The sequence below is a fragment of the Pseudorasbora parva genome, chromosome 18, assembly GCF_024679245.1.
Source record: "Pseudorasbora parva isolate DD20220531a chromosome 18, ASM2467924v1, whole genome shotgun sequence".
Lineage (NCBI taxonomy): Eukaryota > Metazoa > Chordata > Actinopteri > Cypriniformes > Gobionidae > Pseudorasbora > Pseudorasbora parva.
In genome coordinates, this window is record NC_090189.1 from 3,681,742 (window position 1) to 3,704,317 (window position 22,576).

Below are 22,576 nucleotides of genomic sequence, written 5' to 3' on the forward strand. Positions count from 1 at the left end.
CTTAGAAAAAAAGTTTCCTGGTTGCCTTAAAATTTTGAGTTCATTAAAATTAAAATTTTGAGTTAATACAATGAACATTTTTTGAGCTTTGTCAACCTTTATTAAAATATTATTATCAGATTTTGTAAGCATATTGGGTAATTGTGTGTTTTATTTATTTTTACAGCATATACTTACAGTCCCTGACAAAAGTCTTGTCGCTTGTGAACAAATTGACCTAAAGTGCCGCTGAAATATATTTCTAATCAAGTTTTTTTTTACAAGAAAAAGCTCATTTTAATCCCACCAGCTTTTGTGATAATGTTTCAGTGAAAAACTAAACTTTCAAAAAGTATTCTAATATTCACAGCTTAGTAAAGCCCATTGAGTCAATTTTTGCAAAGACATAAGTGTTGTCACCTTGTCATATGAGCTTCCCCTGTGACTAATAATGGATCAATTAGGACTCAAGTGTGTATAAAAAGAACCCCAGTACACTAGACCTTCACATCAACTGCAACTAGACCTCTGCAAACATGCCTAAGATTCACCCTGAGACTAAAGTTTTGATTATCATGAGGGTGAAGACCAGATCCACTGCTGATGTGGCAGACACCTTCAATGTGTCTCAGTGTCAAGTACAGAGGATAAAAAAAAGATTTGAAGAGACTGGAGACGTTTTTGACAAGCCCAGGTCAGGAGGACCCCGCAAGACAACTGCTCGAGAGGACCGTTTGTTGGCTCGAAAATCCAAGGCCAGCCCATTTTCCACTGCAGCAGAGCTCCACGAGACCTGGTCACCTGAAGTCCCTGTGTCAACCAGAACAGTTTATCGGATTCGGTCTCGAAATGGCCTCCATGGTTGAATCAGTGCCCAGAAGCCAGCACTAAACAAAAGACAATTGAAAAACCGTGTGGCATTTGCCAAGGCCCACAGCCTGCTAAAAGGATGGACGCAGGAAAAGTGGCAGAAGGTGGATTTTTCAGATGAATCTTCTGTTGAATTACACTACAGTCGCCGCAAATATTGCAGGAGACCTACTGGTGCCCGAATGGATCCGAGATTCACACAGAAAACAGTGAAGTTTGGTGGCGGAAAAATCATGGTCTGGGGTTACATCCAGTATGGGGGTGTGCGAGAGATCTGCAGGGTGGAAGGCAACATCAATAGTCTAAAATACCAAGAAATCTTAGCTACCTCTTATATTCCCAACCATAAAAGAGGCCAAATTCTGCAGCAGGACGGTGCTCTATCGCATACTTCCATCTCCACATCAAAGTTCCTCAAGGCGAAGAAGATCAAGATGCTCCAGGATTGGCCAGCCCAGTCACCAGACATGAACATCATTGAGCATATGTGGGGTAGGATGAAAGAGGACGCATGGAAGACGAAACCAAAGAATATTGATGAACTCTGGGAGGCATGCAGGACTGCTTCCTTAGCTATTCCTGATGACTTCATCAATAAATTGTATGAATCCTTGCCAAACCGCATGGATGCATTCCTTCAAGCTCATGGAAGTCATACAAGATATTAAATTTGGATCTCACAGCACCACAACTTAATTTGCTGACATATTTTTGTATTTGCAGTAAATTTGTTCAATTTCTGTATAGGCGACAAAAATTTTGTCTTGCCAAAATTTGACCTTTCTGTCTTGATTAAATGATAAATATTTTTTCTGTGAAAATTATTCATTTCAGTGCATTAAACATCATTTGGGAGGGTTTTAGCTTTTCATATGAGCTATTTCTAACACCAATTAATTAATTAAGGGTGCGTTCACACTTGTCATGTTTGGTTAGATTAAAACGAACCCTGGTGCGGTTGCTCGGTTAGTGCGGTTTATTTGAACATATGTGAACGCTGCCATCCGAACCCTGGTGCGCACCAAACAAGCGGACCGAGAGCGCTAAAAAGATGGGTCTCGGTCCGCTTCCAAACAAACTCTGCTGCGGTTCGATTGATATATGAACGCAACACGGACCAAAGACATGTAAACGGACCAAAAACCGGACGTAATGTCACAAGATGAGACGCATAGTCAGCTGATTGGACGGTGCGGAAAGATCGGTGTATCCAAAATGAGTAACGCTAACGTTAGAGGGCAAACGTGGAACAACGAGGAAGTGCCTCATCAATATTTGGTCAGACGAGCATGTTTCGAAAATGCTAGAAAAAACACACAAAAAGCAAACCTGGCTCTTCTCATCAAAGTTCCTGTGCTGCCCATTATTATCCAGTACAGACGACCTGCCATCTCTTTTCTGCACAACGGAGGAAATACTGCTGCTGTTTTGAATGTTTTGAACATTTTATGAGCTCTTCATGAGTTCTCAGCGGGTAAAAATAATGCCACATGTACACGCATAAAATGATCGCGTTTAATCCGCACACAGCGTTGTTTTGAATGTTTTGAACATTTCATGAGCTCTTCATGAGTTCTCTGGTAAAAAATAATGCCATATGTACACGCATAAAATGATGGCGTGTAATCCGCACACAGCGTTGTTTTGAATGTTCGGTAAGCAGCTCCTACGTCATATAAGCCGACCAATCCGGTTGTGAGCGTCTCCCTGAGCCTTTGGTTCGGTAGCTTTAGGTTCGCTGTTAAAAATGCCAGTGTGAACTCTAAGCGGACCAGGACTATATTCTTTGTTTTTGTTTTTTGGTCAGGACCAAATGAACCAAACGAACCGAACTACAAGTGTGAACGCACCCTAAAAGTCAGGTTAATATCAGGTATTTCTAGAAAATAGATAAGCGACAAGACTTTTGTCAGGGACTGTATATGTTCATCACTTTTAGCAGTGTTTTATGAAACTTTAAAGGGTTTCCTGTAAAATGACCCCAACATTTTGAACCTAGTCCACTGTATGTGTGTATGGGAGGCTTTTCAATTTGGGTCGGCCAAATCCAGGCGGAATAATGTAAGGACACACGTCAAACAAATGGATATATTTTAATCCAAAAGTCGTCATATTGTGCCTTTAACCTAAAACAGCTGGGGAGGAGAAATCAATCACAATTAAACGGATAGCTCATCCAGAACTGTAAATTCTGTCATCATTTACTCACCCCTGAAAGAAGATATAGAGCAAAATGTGTAGTGTTGTTTTGGACCGCAGTGACCGTCATTATACGCACGAAAACCTCTTCATGATGTCTGTGCAGAAGAAAGAAAGTCCTGCAGGTTTGGGTCTGGGCCATACTGAAGAAAAATGAGATATGCAGCGTCTTATTAAATGATGCAATATTCGACAAGCGATACGATATTATTATTATTGTGTTAAATTTATTTAAATTATATATAAATTATATGTACATAATGCATATTGCGATATATAAATTTTCGATATTTCAATCATTTCTATACTATGTGGAATGATTGTTTTTAGCTGTATACACACACACACACTCTCTCTCTCTCACACACACACACACACACACACACACACAGACACACACACTGTCTCTCTCTCACACACACACTCTCTCTCACACACACACACACACACACACACAGGCACACTCTCTCTCTCTCTCTCTCTCTCTCTCTCTCTCTCTCTCACACACACACACACACACACACACACACACACACACACTCTCTCTCTCTCTCTCTCTCTCTCTCTCACACACACACACACACTCTCTCTCTCACACACACACACACACACACACACACACAAACTCTCTCTCTCTCTCTCTCTCTCACACACACACACACACACACACACTCTCTCTCTCTCTCTCTCTCACTCTCTCTCTCTCTCTCTCACACACACACACACACACACACACACACACACTCTCTCTCTCTCTCACTCTCTCTCTCTCTCTCTACGATGTTTTACTGCACATTGGAATAGTATGGATGTGTGCTATTCTGAAGAGACACAGATCATCTGTCCATCTCTGGTGTGTGTGTGTGTGTGTGTGTGTGTGTGTGTGTGTGTGTGTGTGTGTGTGTGTGTGCAGTGGTTTCTCTTGTCTACACTCATTAGCTCCAGGTTTGATCTCTCTGGGTTGCTGAAGAAGAGGTTTCTAATGTTTGGCTGGAGTTTAAAGGCGGTCTGGGCCGTGTCTACGGTGGCCCGTCGCGGCCAAATCTCATGGGCGTGGGAGGGCCGCGGGTCCGAGGGGAACGGGCCCCCCGTGGGTCCGCCAGACCCCCAGACCGCGGGCCATTTAGCATGGACCGACCCGGGGAGATGGAGTACCCGCGGGGGTCCTCATTCATCTGTTTCAGGCCTCCTGCTCTTTTTAGCCTCCCTGCTTCCCTCTGCACTCCTTCTTTCACGTGCCCAACATCAATCTCGCTGCCTTTTTCTGTCTCGTTCTTCTTCCTCTGTTTTCCCCCAGAAAGTTTTATTGCTTAGTGGTTGCACTGAAGTTTTGAAGTTTAAAAGTTGAGAAGTTCATTAGGAGACTTAGAGTTACTTCAGTGATGTAGCATTAAGCTTTGTATTTAAACTGGGTCATTAATGGAGTAGAGATGTGGAATTATTTTTGAATTTGGTGCCTTATAGACTGAGAAAAGATGGATGAATGGATGGATGGATGGATGGATGGATGGATGGATGGATGAAACTTTATTTTTGTCAGCACGATCATTCAAAGATACTCCCGGGTTTCTACACTAAAAAAATATTTAAAAAATAAGTTTCCTGGTTGCCTTAAAATTTTGAGTTCATTGAAATAAAAAATGTTGAGTTAATACAATGAACATTTTTGAGATTCGACAACCTTTATTCAAATATTATCATCAGATTGTGTAAGCATATTGGGTAATTGTGTGTGTTTTATGTGTGATGACGGAGCCAAATTGTGCTATTTTCATGATTTATCAAATGTTTTATGTGGTTCAGATACAATAATATTTTGAGTTTCTATTTATTAAACCAATTTCCTTCATTGCATCAACTCACATTTTTAATTTCAATAAACTCAAAATTTTAAGGCAACCAGAGTGTGGCGAGTACGAGATCTCTGATTGGGGTTCATTTGTTCATTGGAGTGCGGTCAGTGTATTTAAAAGCGCCAGCAGTGTGACGAGTGGTGCTCTTTTTGTCAGTACTGTGTCAAATTTATGCTTTGGTTTTTAGCATATTTAGTCAAGCTTGTTTTATTTTCATCTAGTCAAGTTTTAGTTGACTAAGGCCTGGTTCCACAGACAGGGCTTAAGTTAAGCCAGGATTAGGCCTGACCTTTAAGTAGCTTTTATAAACGTTTGAAGAGAACATTACTGGTGTGCATCTTGAGATTAAACAATGGCACTGACATATTTTAAGATTCTCAGTTAAAATAACTCACACATGTTCTGAGACTATCTTAAAGGATTAGATTAATTTACTCAGCCCCATGTCATCCTGGATGTTCATGTCTTTCTTTCTTCAGTTGAAAAGAAATGCTTTTTTTTGAGGAAAACCGTAAGTCGGAGAGACTTTGAGGGCTCAAAATTACGAAATGCTTCAGATTTTTTTCAGTGTTTCAACTCTGCCTTGTATCGTAGGAATCATTAGCTCAAGCCAAGTCTCGGATTCGATTGTTGATTTCGGGTGAAATTTTCATGTAATTAATATTTTTGGGGGGGATTTGGACTAGTCCTCGTTTTTTCACCCGATTGGAACCAGACCAGTGCAGAAATATTCTCTTGAGTCAATAATTATCACAAAAAAACAAACAAACAAAAAACGTTTTTTTTTGGGACACCAAAACGTTCAAATTGGGCGTGGCCACTTTTACAAAAACGGCTATCCCTCTTGAACAGAATGAGATAATTTCACCAAACTTGGTACACATATGTACTTACTCCGTCTGTGTTTGCCTGATAAAGGATGGGGTGCCTGGCCACTTGGTGGCGCTATAAAAGAAAAAAAATACAAACAATGAAACGGCGATAGCCACGCAGCAGTCAGTCCGATTGGGTTGAATTCTGGCATGCGGCGTCTTTGTTCAAGGTGCCACGTTTGGCTATGGGGACATTTGCGTATCTCGAAAAACACGGCCGCCATCAGCCAATGAAGTTCAAGCAGCTGTCAGACAAGATTATCATAGGCCGAGTGCAATGAAGCTCGCTGGGCCTGTTTGACTCACAGTGCCTTCGCGTTTATTACGTCTGTAAAGGATGGTATATCACACGATTTTTTGGCACATTTCCACGACATTCACACCATATGGTGGAACTCCTCAAGCTGAGCAATTTTGTAGGACCGCAACTGTTGAATATCAGAGATGCTTTTTTCTAAAACATACTTTCATGATCTAGTCCTTGGTTTATCTCGATAACTGATGAAAAGCTTTCTTAGTTAACTGCCTGAATTGACTGTTAATGCTCTTTTCCATCTGCACTGCAAAAATGCTTTTCTTTCTTAGTATTTTTGTCTTGTTTTAAGTCTAAATATCTAGAAAAGCAAAAGTTTTGGTCTTGTTTTGGGGGAAGATAACTCAAAATTAAGTGAGATTTTGCATAAAATAAGAAAAATAATCTTGTTTTCTGATTAAATTAAGATTATTTTCCTTACCCCAGGCAGATTATTCTGCTTATTTTAAGCAAAGGCTCTCTTAATTTTGAGTTATTTTCCCCAAAACAAGACCAAAACTTTTGCTTGTCTAATAATGCTTCTTAATGTAAGAATTTTTAGATATTTGGACTTAAAACAGGACAAAAATACTAAGTAAGAAAAGCATTTTTTTGCAGTGTGTGTTGTGTTCAGAAAGGCTTTTATGTGTTGATTGCTTTTTATTATTCTAATTTTTTTTACTTTTTATTAATTTTTGTTATTTTTCCCTTGTAGCACTTTGAGATTCTTCAGAAATGAAAGTGTGTTATAAATAAGATCTGGGTAACACTTTATTTTAAGGTTCAGTTATTAACTATTAATACTTGCTTATTAGCATGCATATTACTAGGATATTGTCTGTTTATTAGTACTTCTAAAGCACATATTAATGCCTTATTCTGCATCTCTTAATCCGACCCAATACCTAAACTTAAACGCTACAAAAACTACCGTACTAACTATTAATAAGCAGTAAATTAGGAGTTTATTGAGGCAAAAGTCATAGTTATATGTGAATATGTGCTCCCCATACTAAAGTGTTACCATAATCTGTTATTATTATCTAAGCGGTTAAATGCTTGCTAAATAATAACAGATCTCGCAAATGTGTGTGTTAGTTCACCCCAAAATGAAATGTCTGTCATTAACTCCTCTCCCTAATGTCGTTCAACACCCGTAAGACCTCGTTCATCTTCACACACAGTTTAAGATATTTTAGATTTAGTCTGAGAGCGTATGCAAGTGTATGCACACTATACTGTCCATGTCCAGAAAGAGAATAAAAACATCATCAGAGTAGTCCATATGAGACATCAGTGAGTTAATTAGAGTCTCTCGAAGCGTCGGAAATACATTTGGGTCCAAAAATAACAAAAACTACGACTTTATTCAGCATTGTCTTCTCTTCCGGGTTTGTGTTCAATCCTCAAATAAAGATTCAAACGAATCAGCGAATCGATTCATGATTCGGAATGTCACGTGATTTCAGCAGTTTGACTCACGATCCTCATTTGGATGAGGAGTTAATGACATACGCTTCATTTTTGGGTGAATTAACCCTTTAAAGGCCTTAAACTCTTGAACTCGGGTAAGTGTTGCTCATCCTGCCGTCTCAGTGGTGCTCCCGTACTTCTCTCTCACTTTTTTGTTCCGTGTTTTTTTGTTTGTTGCACTTTTCCAATTACCTTAATGTCTTCTCCGTTTCTCGCAATCATCATTTGGTGGCCATGCAAGCATGCGCCTGCTGTTATTAATGCGGCCCGGTAATCCTTCACGGGCGTCTTCAGGTGTGTGTCATTTATCTTTGTTAATATTTCCTCTGGATGCCAGCTGGGTACCCGTGCCAGCCGGCTCCGAAACTGGGCATGAGATTCGGCATGCGGAACGGGCCGGGCTTTTTTTTCTCCGCCCGTAGTTGCCGGGCAACGCCGCGCTTTGGAGAAACCGTCCGTCCCGCAGAAAATGAGACACTTTTGTTTTAGAGTCTCCCCTTTGCAAAAAAAAGCCTCCTTAACTGTGAGAGGGGGCGACTTATTTAAGACAAGGGCTCTTTTGTTTTAGCCTGTGAAAGGCGGCAGACCCCGCTCTCCTCCGCGGGGAAGCCTGCGACCACGTAAATTGGCCTATTTAGCTTGTTTTGCATGTGAATGCGGCTCTAGTCAAGCATCGCTAAGTCTGTTGTGAGAGCGGCCGTCATTTGAATTCAGCTCAGCGCAAACATTCTCCCTACTTTATCACATCCTCTAATGAGCCCCGTCCCGGGACGTTACCCCCCGAGTGTCCCTAAAAAGTTAGGGAGGAAGTTTACGTTGCTCCTCACACCCGATCAGACTCCCGAACGCGCTCCCGACGGGACTAATATCCGCCCGTGTCTGCTACCGCGAGCGCTCGTTAACTCGCCGTGATTAGCAGAACGATGTTAACTGAGAGCAGTGTAATGACGGGCAGAGTTTGTGCGGGGTAAGTTCGCACACACACACACACACACACACACACGCGCGCGCGCGCGTCTGAACGTCTCTTATGGCTTCAATCGTGCAGGTCAGATTGTCTTTTAAACGTCAAAGCTCTTGAAAGGCTTCATTAGAACAGTGTGTGCTTTAATACAGCGTCGCATCACATTTTTAGCACAAAACTGACACGTGTTGTCTTATTTTGATGGATTCGTGGCTTTAATTACAAAGGTACATCACCTTTATAAACCTGATTAAAGGCTTTTTTGACTTTAAGTACATTGTGAACATGTAATCACATTTTCAGTGCAAAGTTGACATTTCAAGCATTTTTGATGAAATTGTGGCTTTAATTATGAATATCAAATTGTGTTTGAAATGCCACGACTTTTGCAATCCGAATTAAAGGCTTTATACCAACTTTTAATGCAACATTTCAAGCGTCTTTTTGTATATTTCGTCTTTTTTTTCTTGATAAAATTGTAACTTTTACATCACATCTTTTATAATCCTAATTAAAGGCTTTAAAAAACATTGTGCGCTTTAATGCAGAATTGCATAATTTCTGCACAACAATGACATTTCAAGCATGAGTTTGAATATTTCGGTCATTTTTCCTGATTAAAAATTGTGGCTTTATGAAGGTCAACTCGTCCTATTACAGGCCTTTTAAACACTTACTTTGCATAATTTTGTAGCACACACGTGACATTTCAAACATCTTTTTCTGTATATATTTGTCATTTTGGCTTTAATTATGAAGGTACAACTTTAGGCCTTTTGACGTTAGGGAAACATTGTATGCTTTAATACAGAATTGCATCACATTTCCAGCAGAAAATTATAATTGCAAGCTTCTATTTTGGTCATTTTTGGATGAAATTGTGGCTTTAATTATGAAGGTCAAATTGACTTTTAAACATCACAACTTTTATAATCCTAATTAAAGGCTTAAATAAAAATATTGTGTGCTTTAATGCATCATTGCATCATCTTTAGCACAAAAAATGACATTTCAAGCATGAGTTTGAATATTTCGGTCATTTATTTCTGATGAAATTGTGGCTTTGTGAAGGTCAACTCGTCCTAATTTAAGGCCTTTTCCCCTTTTTTAGCACAAAATTGATATAATTTCTGTAATTTCTTGATAAAAACTGTGCCTTTATGACAGTTAAACATGACCACTTTAAAAAAGCGTTAAAAATTAAATGAAATAAAAACCAATATGTGCTTTAATGCAACATTGCGTTGCTTTTTAAGCACAACATTTACATATCAAACAATTTTTGTGTATTTCCACAATTTTGTATGATTAAATTATGGCCTTAATTATGAAGGTAAGAAATATAATCCTAATTTAAAGCCTTTTGACTTAAAAAATAAGAAAGAAATATTGTGTGCTTGACAAAGTGCATCACTTTTCAACACAACATCCTCATGTCAAGCATCTGTTGTTGTTTTTGTGATGAAATTGTGGCTTTAATTATGAAGGTAAATGTATTTTAAATGTCATAACTTTCAAAGGCTTTTTACTCAAAAAACAAAAAAACAAAAAAAAACCTGTGCTTTGATACATTTCATCAGTTTTTCAGCACAAAAATCACATTTTTGAGCATCTGTCATTTATTTTAATTTTATTTTTTGATGAAATTGTGGCTTTAATTCTGTTTGTCATTTTTTGATGAAATCATAGATGTTTCACAGATGAAATGTTTTTTTCTTCTGCACTGTTTTGTTGGTTTAACTTAAAAAAGTCAGTAATCTGGTTGCCTTAAAATGTTGAGTTTATTGAAATTAAAAATCTGAGTTGATGTAATGAAGGAAATTTGTTTAATAAATAGAAACTCAAAATATTATTGTATCTGAACCACATAAAAAATGTGATAAATCATGAAAATAGCACAATTTGTCTCCGTCATCACAAATAAAACACACACAATTACCCAATATGCTTACACAATCTGATAATAATATTTTAATAAAGGTTATCGAATCTCAAAAAAATTTCACTGTATTAACTCAACATTTAAATTTCAATGAACTCAAAATTTTAAGGCAACCATTGGTAACTTTTTTTCCAAATAATTTTTTACAGTGTGTGCAAACTAATATATTTTGTGCCGAGTTTTTGTACAGCTTCAGAATCTGAATGTATTGTAGATGTTTTCTCTCTCCAGGAATGTGTTTTGTCTTTGTTCACTGAGTCGTGTGTGTGTTTGAGTGTAAACGAGTGTGTGTTTAACGGCCCGGTCTCGTTGTGTTTGTGTCCAGTCGAGTCTCATGGGAGGTGAGGTGGGGATGGTCAGTCCGGAGACGGTTTCGCCAACCAAACTAGGCTCTCAATATTACCAGCACTACGCCGGGAACCCACGGAGACGAGCCATGCACAGCGACTCCATGGGTGAGTCTTCATCTTCCTCATCTTCATCATCTTCCTCATCTTCCTCATCGTCAAGAACATTTTTAATCTCGTCTGTCAAAAGAGGCTCGTAGTGATTATTGATTTTCTCTTTTTGTGCATTTAAAGACCTTTATTTTGGGCCTTGAGGTGCCATCCTCGAGGACGTGTGTGTGTCAACCTTCAGGGCAAAACAAACCCGCTTTTATTTCAGACACACACACACACACACACACACCGACTGTCTGTCACTGTTTTCTGGCATTTGTTTTGTGAATCATTCACACACTGCGTTTGGCAGATGTTGCATAGAAACCACACGTTTGATGAATTCACGCGCTCCCTGCGACTCGGACCCGTGGCCTTGGCGTCGCGAGTGTGTGTGTGTGTGTTTAAAGCTCAGTGATTGACGTTAGGTGTTGTTTTTCTTTGTTTTTACAGAAGTCCAGACGAAGAAAGTTCGTAAAGTTCCTCCTGGATTGCCCTCATCAGTAAGTCCCGCGTTTGGTTTTGGTTTTTATCATCTGCGGTGAAACTCACCTGTGTGTGTGTGTGTGTGTGTGTGTGTGTGTGTGTGTGTGTGTGTGTGTGTGTGTGTGTGTGTGTGTGTGTGCTTGTTTTTGTGAAATATCAGGACACAAATGTGTATAATGACATGGGTATGTCATTGTGTGTGTGTGTGTGTGTGTGTGTGTGTGTGCTTGTTTTTGTGAAATATCAGGACACAAATGTGTATAATGACATGGGTATGTCATTGTGTGTGTGTGTGTGTGTGTGTGTGTGTGATGATGGTGGAGAGGCAGGCGCCCCACGGGACATCCTGACTGTATTGTGCTGCGGTTCTTTAAGAGGCCAGACGAGTGTAAAGATGGCATAATGGAGCCGTGATATGTGTGTGTGTGTGTGTGTGTGTGTGTGTGTGTGTGTGTGTGTGTGTGTGTGTGTGTGTGTGTGTGTGTGTGTGTGTGTGTGTGTGTGTGTGTGTGTGTGTGTGTGAGCCTGTTTATGTGGTTTATGAGGACACACATTTGTATAACTACATGGGTATTACACTGGTATTACCCTATAAATGTGGTTTATGAGGACATATCAAATGTCCTCATAATTCAAATGGCCTTAAAAACACTAAATGATGTTTTTTTGAGAAAGTAAAAATGCAGAATGTTTCCTGTGATGGGTAGGTTTAGGGGCAGTGTGTGTGTGTGTGTGTGTGTGTGTGTGTGTGTGTGCTCGTCAAGTTGTTTAAAGTGAACAGCTTTAATTAAATGAAGTTTGGTCCAGCAGAAGCTCAGGTGGGACGAGATCTCTGCGCCGGCTTCATTTCCTGAGCTTTTCCTCCCCCTTCAGGCAGAGAGCGGCACTGCAGCAAGAGTGTGTGTGTGTGTGTGTGTGTGTGTGTGTGTGGGCATGTTTCTGTCACATATGAGGACTCAAATGTGTGTAATGCCATGGGTATGACACAGGTATTACAGGAGAGGGTGAAATATGAGGACATTACCCATGGCCCCACTTTACAAAAGGCTTATAAATCACACAGGAGGAGTTTTTATGAGAAAGTAAAAATGCAGAATGTGTGTGTGTGTGTGTGTGTGTGTGTGTGTGTGTGTGTGTGTGTGTGTGTGTGTGTGTGTGTGTGTGTGTGTGTCTGTCTAGGGCTCATATTCTTCAGGTTTCACTTCTTCATTTACTGTAAATTCCCGTCATGTTGTGGTAAATATTAGTGGCGTTCCTGTAGCTCAAACAGTAGAGCGTGGCGCTAGCAACACCAAGGTCATGGGTTCGATTTTCAGGGAGAGCAAGAATTGACAAAATGTAAAATGTGTACCTCGAATGCTTTGGATAAAAGCGTCTGCCAAATGCATAAATGTAAATGTGTAATTTGACACAATTCAAAGTGATTTCAATGCAAAAGTGTGTGTGTGTGTGTGTGTGTCATTATTATTTAGGGCTTGGGCATCACTCACATCTCTGGGTCATGTGATTGTGTGTGTGTGTGTGTGTGTGTGTGTGTGTGTGTGTGTGTGTGTGTGTGTGTGTGTGTGTGTGTGTGTGTGTGTGTGTGTGTGTGTGTGTGTGTGTGAAGGTGAGAACGGTGTGTGAAGGAACACGTGTTCTTAAAATTAATTTTAAATAACCATAAATCAAAGGCAGAACAACAAATACTATCATTAGCTATAAATATTTTATCATTCAAATCACATTTGAATATGTTAATATGTTTTATTTGTGTGTGTGATTGTTGCAGTATAAAGAGTTGTATTGTTGCATGCGCGGCGTTATAAAGAGTATTTCAAATATTGTGCTGTGTTTTTTTAGTGAAGTATAATTTTTATTTTAATAGTTTTTTAGATTAAAAATGGCCTGGAGACGTTCTTGACGGGTTTTGTGAGACTCACCATAAATATCGCAATAAAAATGGTCAGATTGAATGTAATTTTTGCCGTTCACATCCACAAACGCAGATCCTCTGTGGTGTCACTGGACACACACACACACACACACACACACACACACACACACACACACACACACACACACACACACACACACACACATGCACAAAAAAGACAACATCAGCTCCAAAAAGCTGCATTTGTGTTTGTGGCGCTCTTGATGAAGGCACAGTTGAGAGGGGTGTATGTGTGTGTGTGTGTGTGGGAGGGGGGTTCAGGTGGGTCTCCATGGCGACGGCTTGAGTGACAGGTAGCGGACGGAGCAGCGTGCAGACGGAGGTAAGACTTTGGCCGCGGCCCAAAACTCAGCGAAAGAAAGAGAAAGCCGCTCGCACCAGCTGTCGGCAGCGTTTGTGTTGGAACCCGAGTGTGAGAACCTGTGTGTGTGTGTGTGTGTGTGTGTGTGTGTGTGTGTGTGTGTGTGTGTGTGTGTGTGTGTGTGAACCCTTGCAGAACCTCGTGCTTTTGGACTACATCTTAATGAACATGTGCTTGATTTCCTGCGCGAGATGGGTGAAATATTAGCGCGTGTCATTTGCTAGTTTCCTGCAGCTATGCTCCACTGACACAGATGAAGTCTGTTTCATGATCATAAAGAATTCAAAAAGGGAAAATTACTAATTTCAGTGCGATCTCGTACGTTTAATTAGTGTTTGAGACTCGTAAAGAAATAATTCAGACAGATATTAACGTTCTGCCATCATTTACTCACGGCCGGTCTTTGGCCTGGAGACGCTGATCAGAATGTGCACGCTGCTCTCTTACACACACGTACACACACACACACACACACACACACACACACACACACACACACACACACACACACACACACACACACACACACACACACATTCTGCATTTTTACTTTCTCATAAAAACTCCTCCTGTGTGATTTATAAGCCTTTTGTAAAGTGGGGCCATGGGTAATGTCCTCATATTTCACCCTCTCCTGTAATACCTGTGTCATACCCATGGCATTATACACATTTGAGTCCTCATATGTCACAAAAACATGCCCACACACACACGCACACACACACACACACGCACACACACACAGAGACTGGTCATACGGTTTCAGAACAATGATCAGATATAGTAAAAGTGCACCTGAATGGGAGCTGTTGAGCTCCAAAAAGGACAAAAAAGCATCATAACAAATAGTTTTTACCAAACAAAATTATCGTGATTTCAGCAAATATCTAAATATACGGCGCACGAGTCAAATGGGAGACTCTTATGATGCTTTTTATCATTTTTGCAGCTTTAATACCTGCATTATGAGATAAAAAAAAAAAAATCTTCATAATTTCAACCTTTTGTAATGTTTTCATGTTTTTCATACTGTCATAAAAATGTCATTTAGATTTATCAATGTCATCATTTCCACAATTATGACTTATTATCTCGTGATTTTGACCTGTGTCATAGTAGTCGAACATTATATGTCATAATCATGACTTTTATCTCATAATTTTGGCTTTATTGTCATAATCATGACTTTATCTCACCTTATGTCTTGATTTAGACATAATTGTGTTTTGCCAATTTGGACTTAATATATTATAATTATGACTTTATCTCATAATGTTGAGTTTGTTATAATTATGACTTTTGTATCATATTGTTGACTTTTATGTGATAATTATGACATATGACATTATGAGCATTTCAATTTATGTCTGGATTTTGACTTGTCATAGTTGTTTTTTGTGTGCCAGTTTGTACTTTATAAGTCATAATTAAGACTTTTTATGTCATAATTCTGACTTTTTATCTCATAATGTCTTGATTTTTGCTTTTATTATGTTTTTTTTTTATTCACTTGCACTTTCACTCTATGCAAATGATATTATTTTTCACTCTGTTGCCAGTCTTATGAAGTCATATGATAATTTTCTCAGAGGAACAGACTTCGGATGACTTGTGATATAATAATGCATGAGTCACATGGACGACTTATGATGTTTTTTAGTCAGTTTTTGGAGCTTGAATGCCTCCATTCACATCTATATTCAGTGTATGGAAAATAATCACGATATGTCTTATGAAGTCGTGATAACGGGTGCTTTTTTCACATGCACTTTCACTATATATGAATGCACGGTTACACTTTACTTAAAGGGGGGGTGAAATGCTGTTTCATGCATACTGAGCTTTTTACCCCTTTAAAGACTTGGATTCCCATCCTAAACATAGACAAAGTTTCAAAAACTAATGTTGGACGTTTGATGGAGTATTTCTGTGTTAAAAATACTCCTTCCGGTTTCTCACAAGTTTCGGCGAGTTTTTTTCGAGTATAGGTCTATTTGACATTAAATAGAGCGGAAGGTCCTTGTATGGGCTGTACGGGCTCTTCTCCCGGAAGGGTGCGCGCGCGCGTGACTAGAGGGAGAGAGGAAATGCACGCTGTAAACAATCTCTCAGCTGCAGATCCAGTCGTTGTTATAGTCCACGCCGCGCTCCACTTTATTCCTATGGGTGACGTCGAGCGACTTCAACGCTTCAGCACAGCATTCGGGGAAGGCAGCGCTGCATTTGAACCGATTTGAACGCAGAAATGACGGGAAGCGTCACAACATCGCTTCAGTCGCGTCTCAAAGTGGATTTCCACGCCACTGCTGTCAGGACTTCACCAAATCATACCAAAGAAGTGTGTTTTTGACAGAGCGGTCCTGCTTTGGAAGATGCCGGTGAGTAAATCAACTTCAAATGTCTCTGCTATTGGCTACCGTCGCATGAGTAAACATCAGTAAACGATACGATCGCGTGCTTCGTCATTCAAATGCGCTAACGGTTACTCCATTGTTGTTCTGTATAACGTTACACTATTCTGACTCTGACGTGCAAAACCGTTTTGCTTGCTACCTCTAAGGTCTAGTCACATACAATAGTCCATAAACCGAATCATGTCCTCATAAACTGCACACAAAGGCCCCTAAATACAGTCCATACCACAGAGACGGACGTCCTGATGTTGCCGTTTCTCCTGTTCAATTTATTTCAGCCTCAGATTTGATTGTGGATCATTATCTGTATTAGCTGAGATAGATGGGTTTCTCCACGCTTGAGGACGTCACCGCTTTGCGCTCTTGTCATTCTTTAGCTCCGCCCACACGATACGCCTCCAGGCGCTCGTTTTTTTCCGGAAAGACTCGGTACAGCCTATATTTCTTTTATAAATATGATAAAACTAAAGACTTTTCGGAGATATGAAGGATGCAATACTACTCTATAGGTACTCAAGATTGACATGAGATTGACTGAAACTGAGTGTTTCACCCCCCCTTTAAGATTTATGTATAATGCATTATAAGAGGGTTTTAGGGCATTTATTATGCCTTTTAATACATCTTATAATGCATTGTGTGGTATAATTGTAATATAATATAATACACCAATTTAATACGTAACAACAATGCAAATAATAATTATAATGCATTACACATAAAGACTTTAAGTGCAATGATACCATGCAATTCATTATATTCCAGGTTTTGTGCATGAGACAATGATGCTTTTTTGCACATTTTTGCAATATAATATTTGACTATTATTTTAATATTTTCTATAATTTTGTCTTATAACGTCATATGATAATTGTGTCTGAGGAACAGACGTCAGATGGCTTGTGATACTGCGCACGAGTCGACTGTTATGAGGCTTTTATGGTGTTTATTGGGCCTTTTAGCCTCCATTCACTTGCACTTTCACTCTATGGAAAAGAGCAGCGTTCACATTCTGCTAAATATCTTGTTTTGTGCTCCACCGAAGAAAGACGGTCATATAGTTTTGAACGCATATGATGATTTTCCGGTGGACTGTCCGAGTTATTGTGTGTGTTGGTTTGCAGACTCATCAGGGAAACGGATGGATGGTGTGAATTAGGGATGCCACAATACTCAATATATATTGTGGTACGGCAATCACGGTTCAATACGCGCTGGTGAATTGCGCTCGGTTTTGCATTTAATTCATTATTTCTATTTCTCTCCGTCTGAAATAGTTCTCTCTGTTTATTTCGGCTCTGTTTGAGTCCTCACATAAACCTCGCTGTTTTTGAAGTCCATAAAAAATGCAGCTGTCCGTCAAATAACGTGCTCCACACGACTCCGATGGGTTAATAGAGCCTTCTGATTCGACTCGATGCGTTTGTGTCAGAAAAATATCCATATTTAAAAGGTTATAAAGGAAACCCGCCTTGAAGTCTTCCATTGTAACCCACGGCTGTTTAAGCCACAAGATGGCGCCAGCGTTAAGCACAGAAGTAGAACCGGTCAAGATAACTCGCAGTACCCGGATGAGTGGGTGTTATCTGGAAATAACATACCGCTGGAATGCGCGATTGACCAATCAGAATCAAGTATTTCACAGAGCCGTGTAATAAATATAGATTAATCCTTATTAAAGGTACTGAAGTTATTTAGTCAAGAGCAGAGCATATTTAGTGAGCAATTACTTTTGTTCTTTACATTGTCATTATAAGTCGTTACTGTCACTTTAAAAGATCTTCCGCTGTCGCACACAATGCGGATGTGAGATGATGAAGTCGCAGTTACAAAACTTACCAAACGCGTGACTGTCCCCCACCTGCTCCTCTTCAGAAAATTAAATTCGCTGTCCCAAGGTATTTACACGAGGGTTTGGGTTTTTTGGCAGGAGTGCCCTCCGTCTCTAGCGTTACGTCCATCATCCGTCTCTGTTTTGTTTTTTTCCCCGTGTTGTCACTTGTCATCTGACCTCACACACTAACCTCGCGAAAACGCCGGCCATCTATAGGCTACTGCAGACGGCAGTTATCGCGAGGTTAGTTACAGAGCTCAGATTGGAAATGTTTTTTTTTTTTTTTTTTTTTTTACTCCGGTATTATTATTTTTTAATAACGCAGGATTTACGGGAAAATACGAATACGGGAGGACGGTGGGAAAGAAGGGTAAAATTCGGGACTTTCCCGGCCAAAACGGGATACTTGACAGGTATATGTCAAACACACGTGATTACTGGACTAAGTAGTCTTACTGCGCTAATACTGTCAAATACACACAAGGTTAACATATATAAACACAATCGGTTATGTCTAAAGTGAAAGTAAAATCGTGTGTCTGTATATATACAGCAGCACAGCCAGTGAACGCTTGTTCTTAAAGGGACAGCTCACCTCTAAAATTATGTTAATAAAACAACAAAAGACCTTTAATACAGTAGCTTTTAATCAATGTTGTATACTGAAGACTATGTCGTTTTAATTTTAGCCTACATTCATTCAATTTCACCCTTAAATGCTACAGTACATCGCTGAGCTGCCACTGTAAATCTTTATATATATTTATTTTATATTATACAAAACACTGGGAATGTGTACAAGGGTTTTTTAAGTAAAGTTTTAAGTTTAAGTAAGGGTTTTCCAAGTCTTTTAAGTGAAATAAAGAAAGAGTATTGCAATAAAAACATCTTCTCCATAACCCTTTTCTGTTCCTGTCGCCTAAGAATAGAATAGCAAAAAACCGAACCGATTCGATAACCGTGGTTGAAAACTGAGGTGTGTATTGAACCGTGGACGAACTGTATTGTGGCATCCGAGTGTGAATGTAAGTCGTGTTCTCACCCGACTCACCTGTCAGAGAATGGAGCTGTAAATGATCTCACGGTGGGGTTTTTGCTGCTTTTTTTGTTGTAAGCGAGTGAAAAGAATCAGAGAAACAGCTGCGTGTGTCTGGCTGCGGCCCAGCGGCGTTTGAGGAAAATCTTCCCGTCCGACTCCGTATGAAATAAACGTTCGGATTTCATTCAGTCCTGCCAAAAACCCACACGGACATACCCGAGCCACGTCCCCGTATGCCTTCGTTTGATGAGGGGAACGTTTCTGAGGCGCTTCTGTGTCGGCTATTAATAGAGGTTTGTGTGTTTCGAGGTGCGGTGATTTTAACGACAGTCACGGGCAGCTGGAGCTCTCCTCTGAGGAGAAACACACACACACACACACACACCGATCCACAAGATTATCACATAAGATCTCAGTGTGAACTTATGAATGTTATGTGTTGTCCACATTCATTACAGTTGTCGTCGGTGTGTTTTATTTGAGGAGAAATGTGAGTGATGTTCAGAGCTGGACTCTTGATTGGACAGTTTGAGACGTGTGTGTGTGTGTGTGTGTGTGTCCTTGTTTACATTACATTGGTGGGACCAAAATGTCCCCATAAGGATAGTAAAACCCGAGATCACCTACATTGTGGGAACCAGCCAGCGGTCCCCACTTTTCAAAAGGCTTATAAATCACACAGGAGGAGTTTTTTGAGAAAGTAAAAATGCAGAATGTTTCCTGTGATGGGTAGGTTTAGGGGCAGTGAGTGTGTGTGTGTGTGTGTGTGTGTGTGTGTGTGTGTGTGTGTGTGTGTGTGTGTGTGTGAGCCTGTTTATGTGGTTTATGAGGACACAAATTTGTATAACTACATGGGTATTACACTGGTATTACACTATAAATGTGGTTTATGAGGACATATCAAATGTCCTCATAAATCAAATGGCCTTAAAAACATACTAAATGATGTTTTTTTGAGAAAGTAAAAATGCAGAATGTTTCCTGTGATGGGTAGGTTTAGGGGCAGTGTGTGTGTGTGTGTGTGTGTGTGTGTGTGTGTGTGTGTGTGTGTGATGGGTAGGTTTAGGGGCAGTGTAAGGGGATAGAAAATCCGGTTTGTACAGTATAAAAACCATTACGCCTATGGAGAGTCCCTGTAAACCACATAGACCAACATGTGTGTGTGTGTGTGTGTGTGTGTGTGTGATGGGTAGGTTTAGGGGCAGTGTAAGGGGATAGAAAATCCGGTTTGTACAGTATAAAAACCATTACGCCTATGGAGAGTCCCTGTAAACCACATAGACCAACATGTGTTTGTGTGTGTGTGTGTGTGTGTGTGATGGGTAGGTTTAGGGGCAGCGTGTGTGTGTGTGTGTGTGTGTGTGTGTGTGTGTGTGTGTGTGTGTGTGTGTGTGTGTGTGTGTACTGAAGCCCATTCACACCACATAAGACAAATATAATGCTTTGGGACATCTTAATTATGACGTGAAGTTAGACAAAACTATGAGATGTACACTGACTTTTTTCTATGTAGAAATGAGGAATTTCAACTTTTTAACTCATCATAATGACTTTTATCTAATCATTTTGACTTTTGTCGATTTCATCTTATGGCCTCATTGTTTTTTGTCAGTTTGGACTTTTTATGCCGTAACTATGACTTGTGTAATTTCGACATTTCTGTCATCATTTTGAGTTTATCTCATTATTTTGAATTATTTAATTAAATTTGTACTTTATATATCATAATTATGACATTTTATTTCATATTTTTGACTTTTATGCCATAATTATTTCATAATTATGAATGAATCTCATAATTTTGACCTTTGTCTTGATTTCGACTCATGTCATAATTGTATATATATATAGACAAAAACAATTATATATATATATATGTATGTATGTATGTATGTATGTATGTATATATTGTGTTTTGCCAATTTGGACTTTATATATCCTAACTATGACTTTTAGTCTCATAATTGTGACTTTTATTTCATAGTTTTGACTTTTATGCCATAATTATGACCTTTTATCTCATAATTTGACTTTTAAGTCTTGATTTTGACTTGACATAATTGTTTTTGTCAATTTATGCTTTATATTTCATCATTATGACTTTTATCTCATAATTATATATTTTTATCTCATTGTGACTTTTAACTCAAAATGATAAGTTATTTTGCTATTTATCATAATTTCGACTTTTATAATTATGACCAGTCTTGATTTTGACTTGTCGTGAATTGTGTTTTGTCAATTTGTACTTTATATCATAATTAGGACTTTTTATCTCATAATTTTGATTTGACTTGTCATAGTTGTTTTTTGCTAATTAGTACTTTATATGTCATAATTTTAACTTTTTAATCTCATAATCATGACCGTTGTCTTGATTTCGATTTGTCATAATGGTTTTTGTCAACTTGATGTATCATAATTGAGACTTTTATCTCATAATATCGGCGTGTCATGATTTTGACTTATGTCCTGATTGTTTTTGGTCATCATTTGCACTTGTATGTCCTAATAATGCAGAGTGAAGCAGGACTTGTGTGTGTTGTTTGGTGAAATGGCTTCCGCACAGATTGCGTCTCCATTTGTTCCTCATTTCGTCCGTTTGCTGGTTATGAGAAATAATCGAGACGTTCATTAGAGACAGACACACAGAGAAACCTCAGAGGCTTTCCACATTGTCTTCCTCACTTTTTCCTCTTCCTCATCCCTCCGTCCTCTCCTCCAGCTCAGCATCTGTTTCTCTCTTCACCTCCGCAGCGGCCATTTCATGATGAAGTCCTGATCGTTCGGCCGTGTTTGTCCGCGCTGTTTACAGACAACTTTTGTTTGGTTCTCTCTCTCTCTCTCTCTCTCTCTCTCTCTCTCTCTCTCTCTCTCTCTCTCTCTCTCTCTCAGACGTTCCCAACATTCCTGTCAGGAAATATTTGGCTGCAAACAGCAGAAAGAGTCGAACTCCGCAGCCGTGAGAGCAGATGTTTGTGGATCGCTGATATGAAGCTTTATTCCACTTCTGAATTATGGTTTATTACAGCACTACTGAAATATGGTTTCATTTGAAATGTTAGTCATACGATTCTGATTTCTGATTGGATGAGCCACGTTAGATGTTTATAAACATACAATATGTGATTCACATGCCAATGGAATATAATGACAAATAATCATACTGTGTATGTGTGTGTGTGTGTGTGCGTGTGCGTGTGCGTGTGCGTGTGTGTGTGTGTGTGTTAAAGCTCAGATGAGGTCCAGGAGAGAATTATATGAACCAGGTCCAGTGGACTGTGTGTTTTCCATTGAGCAATGCACAGAGGAAATGAAGTCAGTTTCCTGTGTGTGTGTGTGTGTGTGTGTGTGTGTGTGTGTGTGAGATCAGCTCCAGCTTCAGAACCGATGTGGAATGTTCTCCGCTCATCTCTGCCAAATCACTGTCCGTCTCAGCACATTTATTTCTATGTGGAACAGAATTAGAGTTGATATTGCTCATAGAAATGCCATAATTGATTTTAAGCTGATGATGTGCTCGTTAATTGGCTGAAAACACAGTTTTTAAAACATCAGTCAATTTTGGGCAAATTTATCCGTGTTAAAATTTATTTTATTACCCTGTGGGTTTGGCTTCGAC

General features: G+C 39.4%; 1 protein-coding gene across 5 annotated transcripts in view; it reads left to right on the forward strand.

Annotated features, from left to right (window-relative positions):
- The window catches only part of LOC137046937 (transcription factor 4-like), a 196,233-nt gene that overhangs the window by 74,956 nt on the left and 98,701 nt on the right, over window positions 1-22,576 (forward strand). For 4 of the 5 annotated variants that reach the window (XM_067424441.1, XM_067424439.1, XM_067424442.1 and 1 more), the window contains exons 4-5: window positions 10,770-10,899; window positions 11,338-11,387. In XM_067424441.1, the coding sequence (XP_067280542.1) occupies window positions 10,770-10,899; window positions 11,338-11,387 (180 nt within the window). Of the gene's footprint in view, window positions 1-8,348; window positions 8,506-10,769; window positions 10,900-11,337; window positions 11,388-22,576 lie in introns of those variants that run through there. The other variant, XM_067424443.1, reaches the window with a different exon arrangement.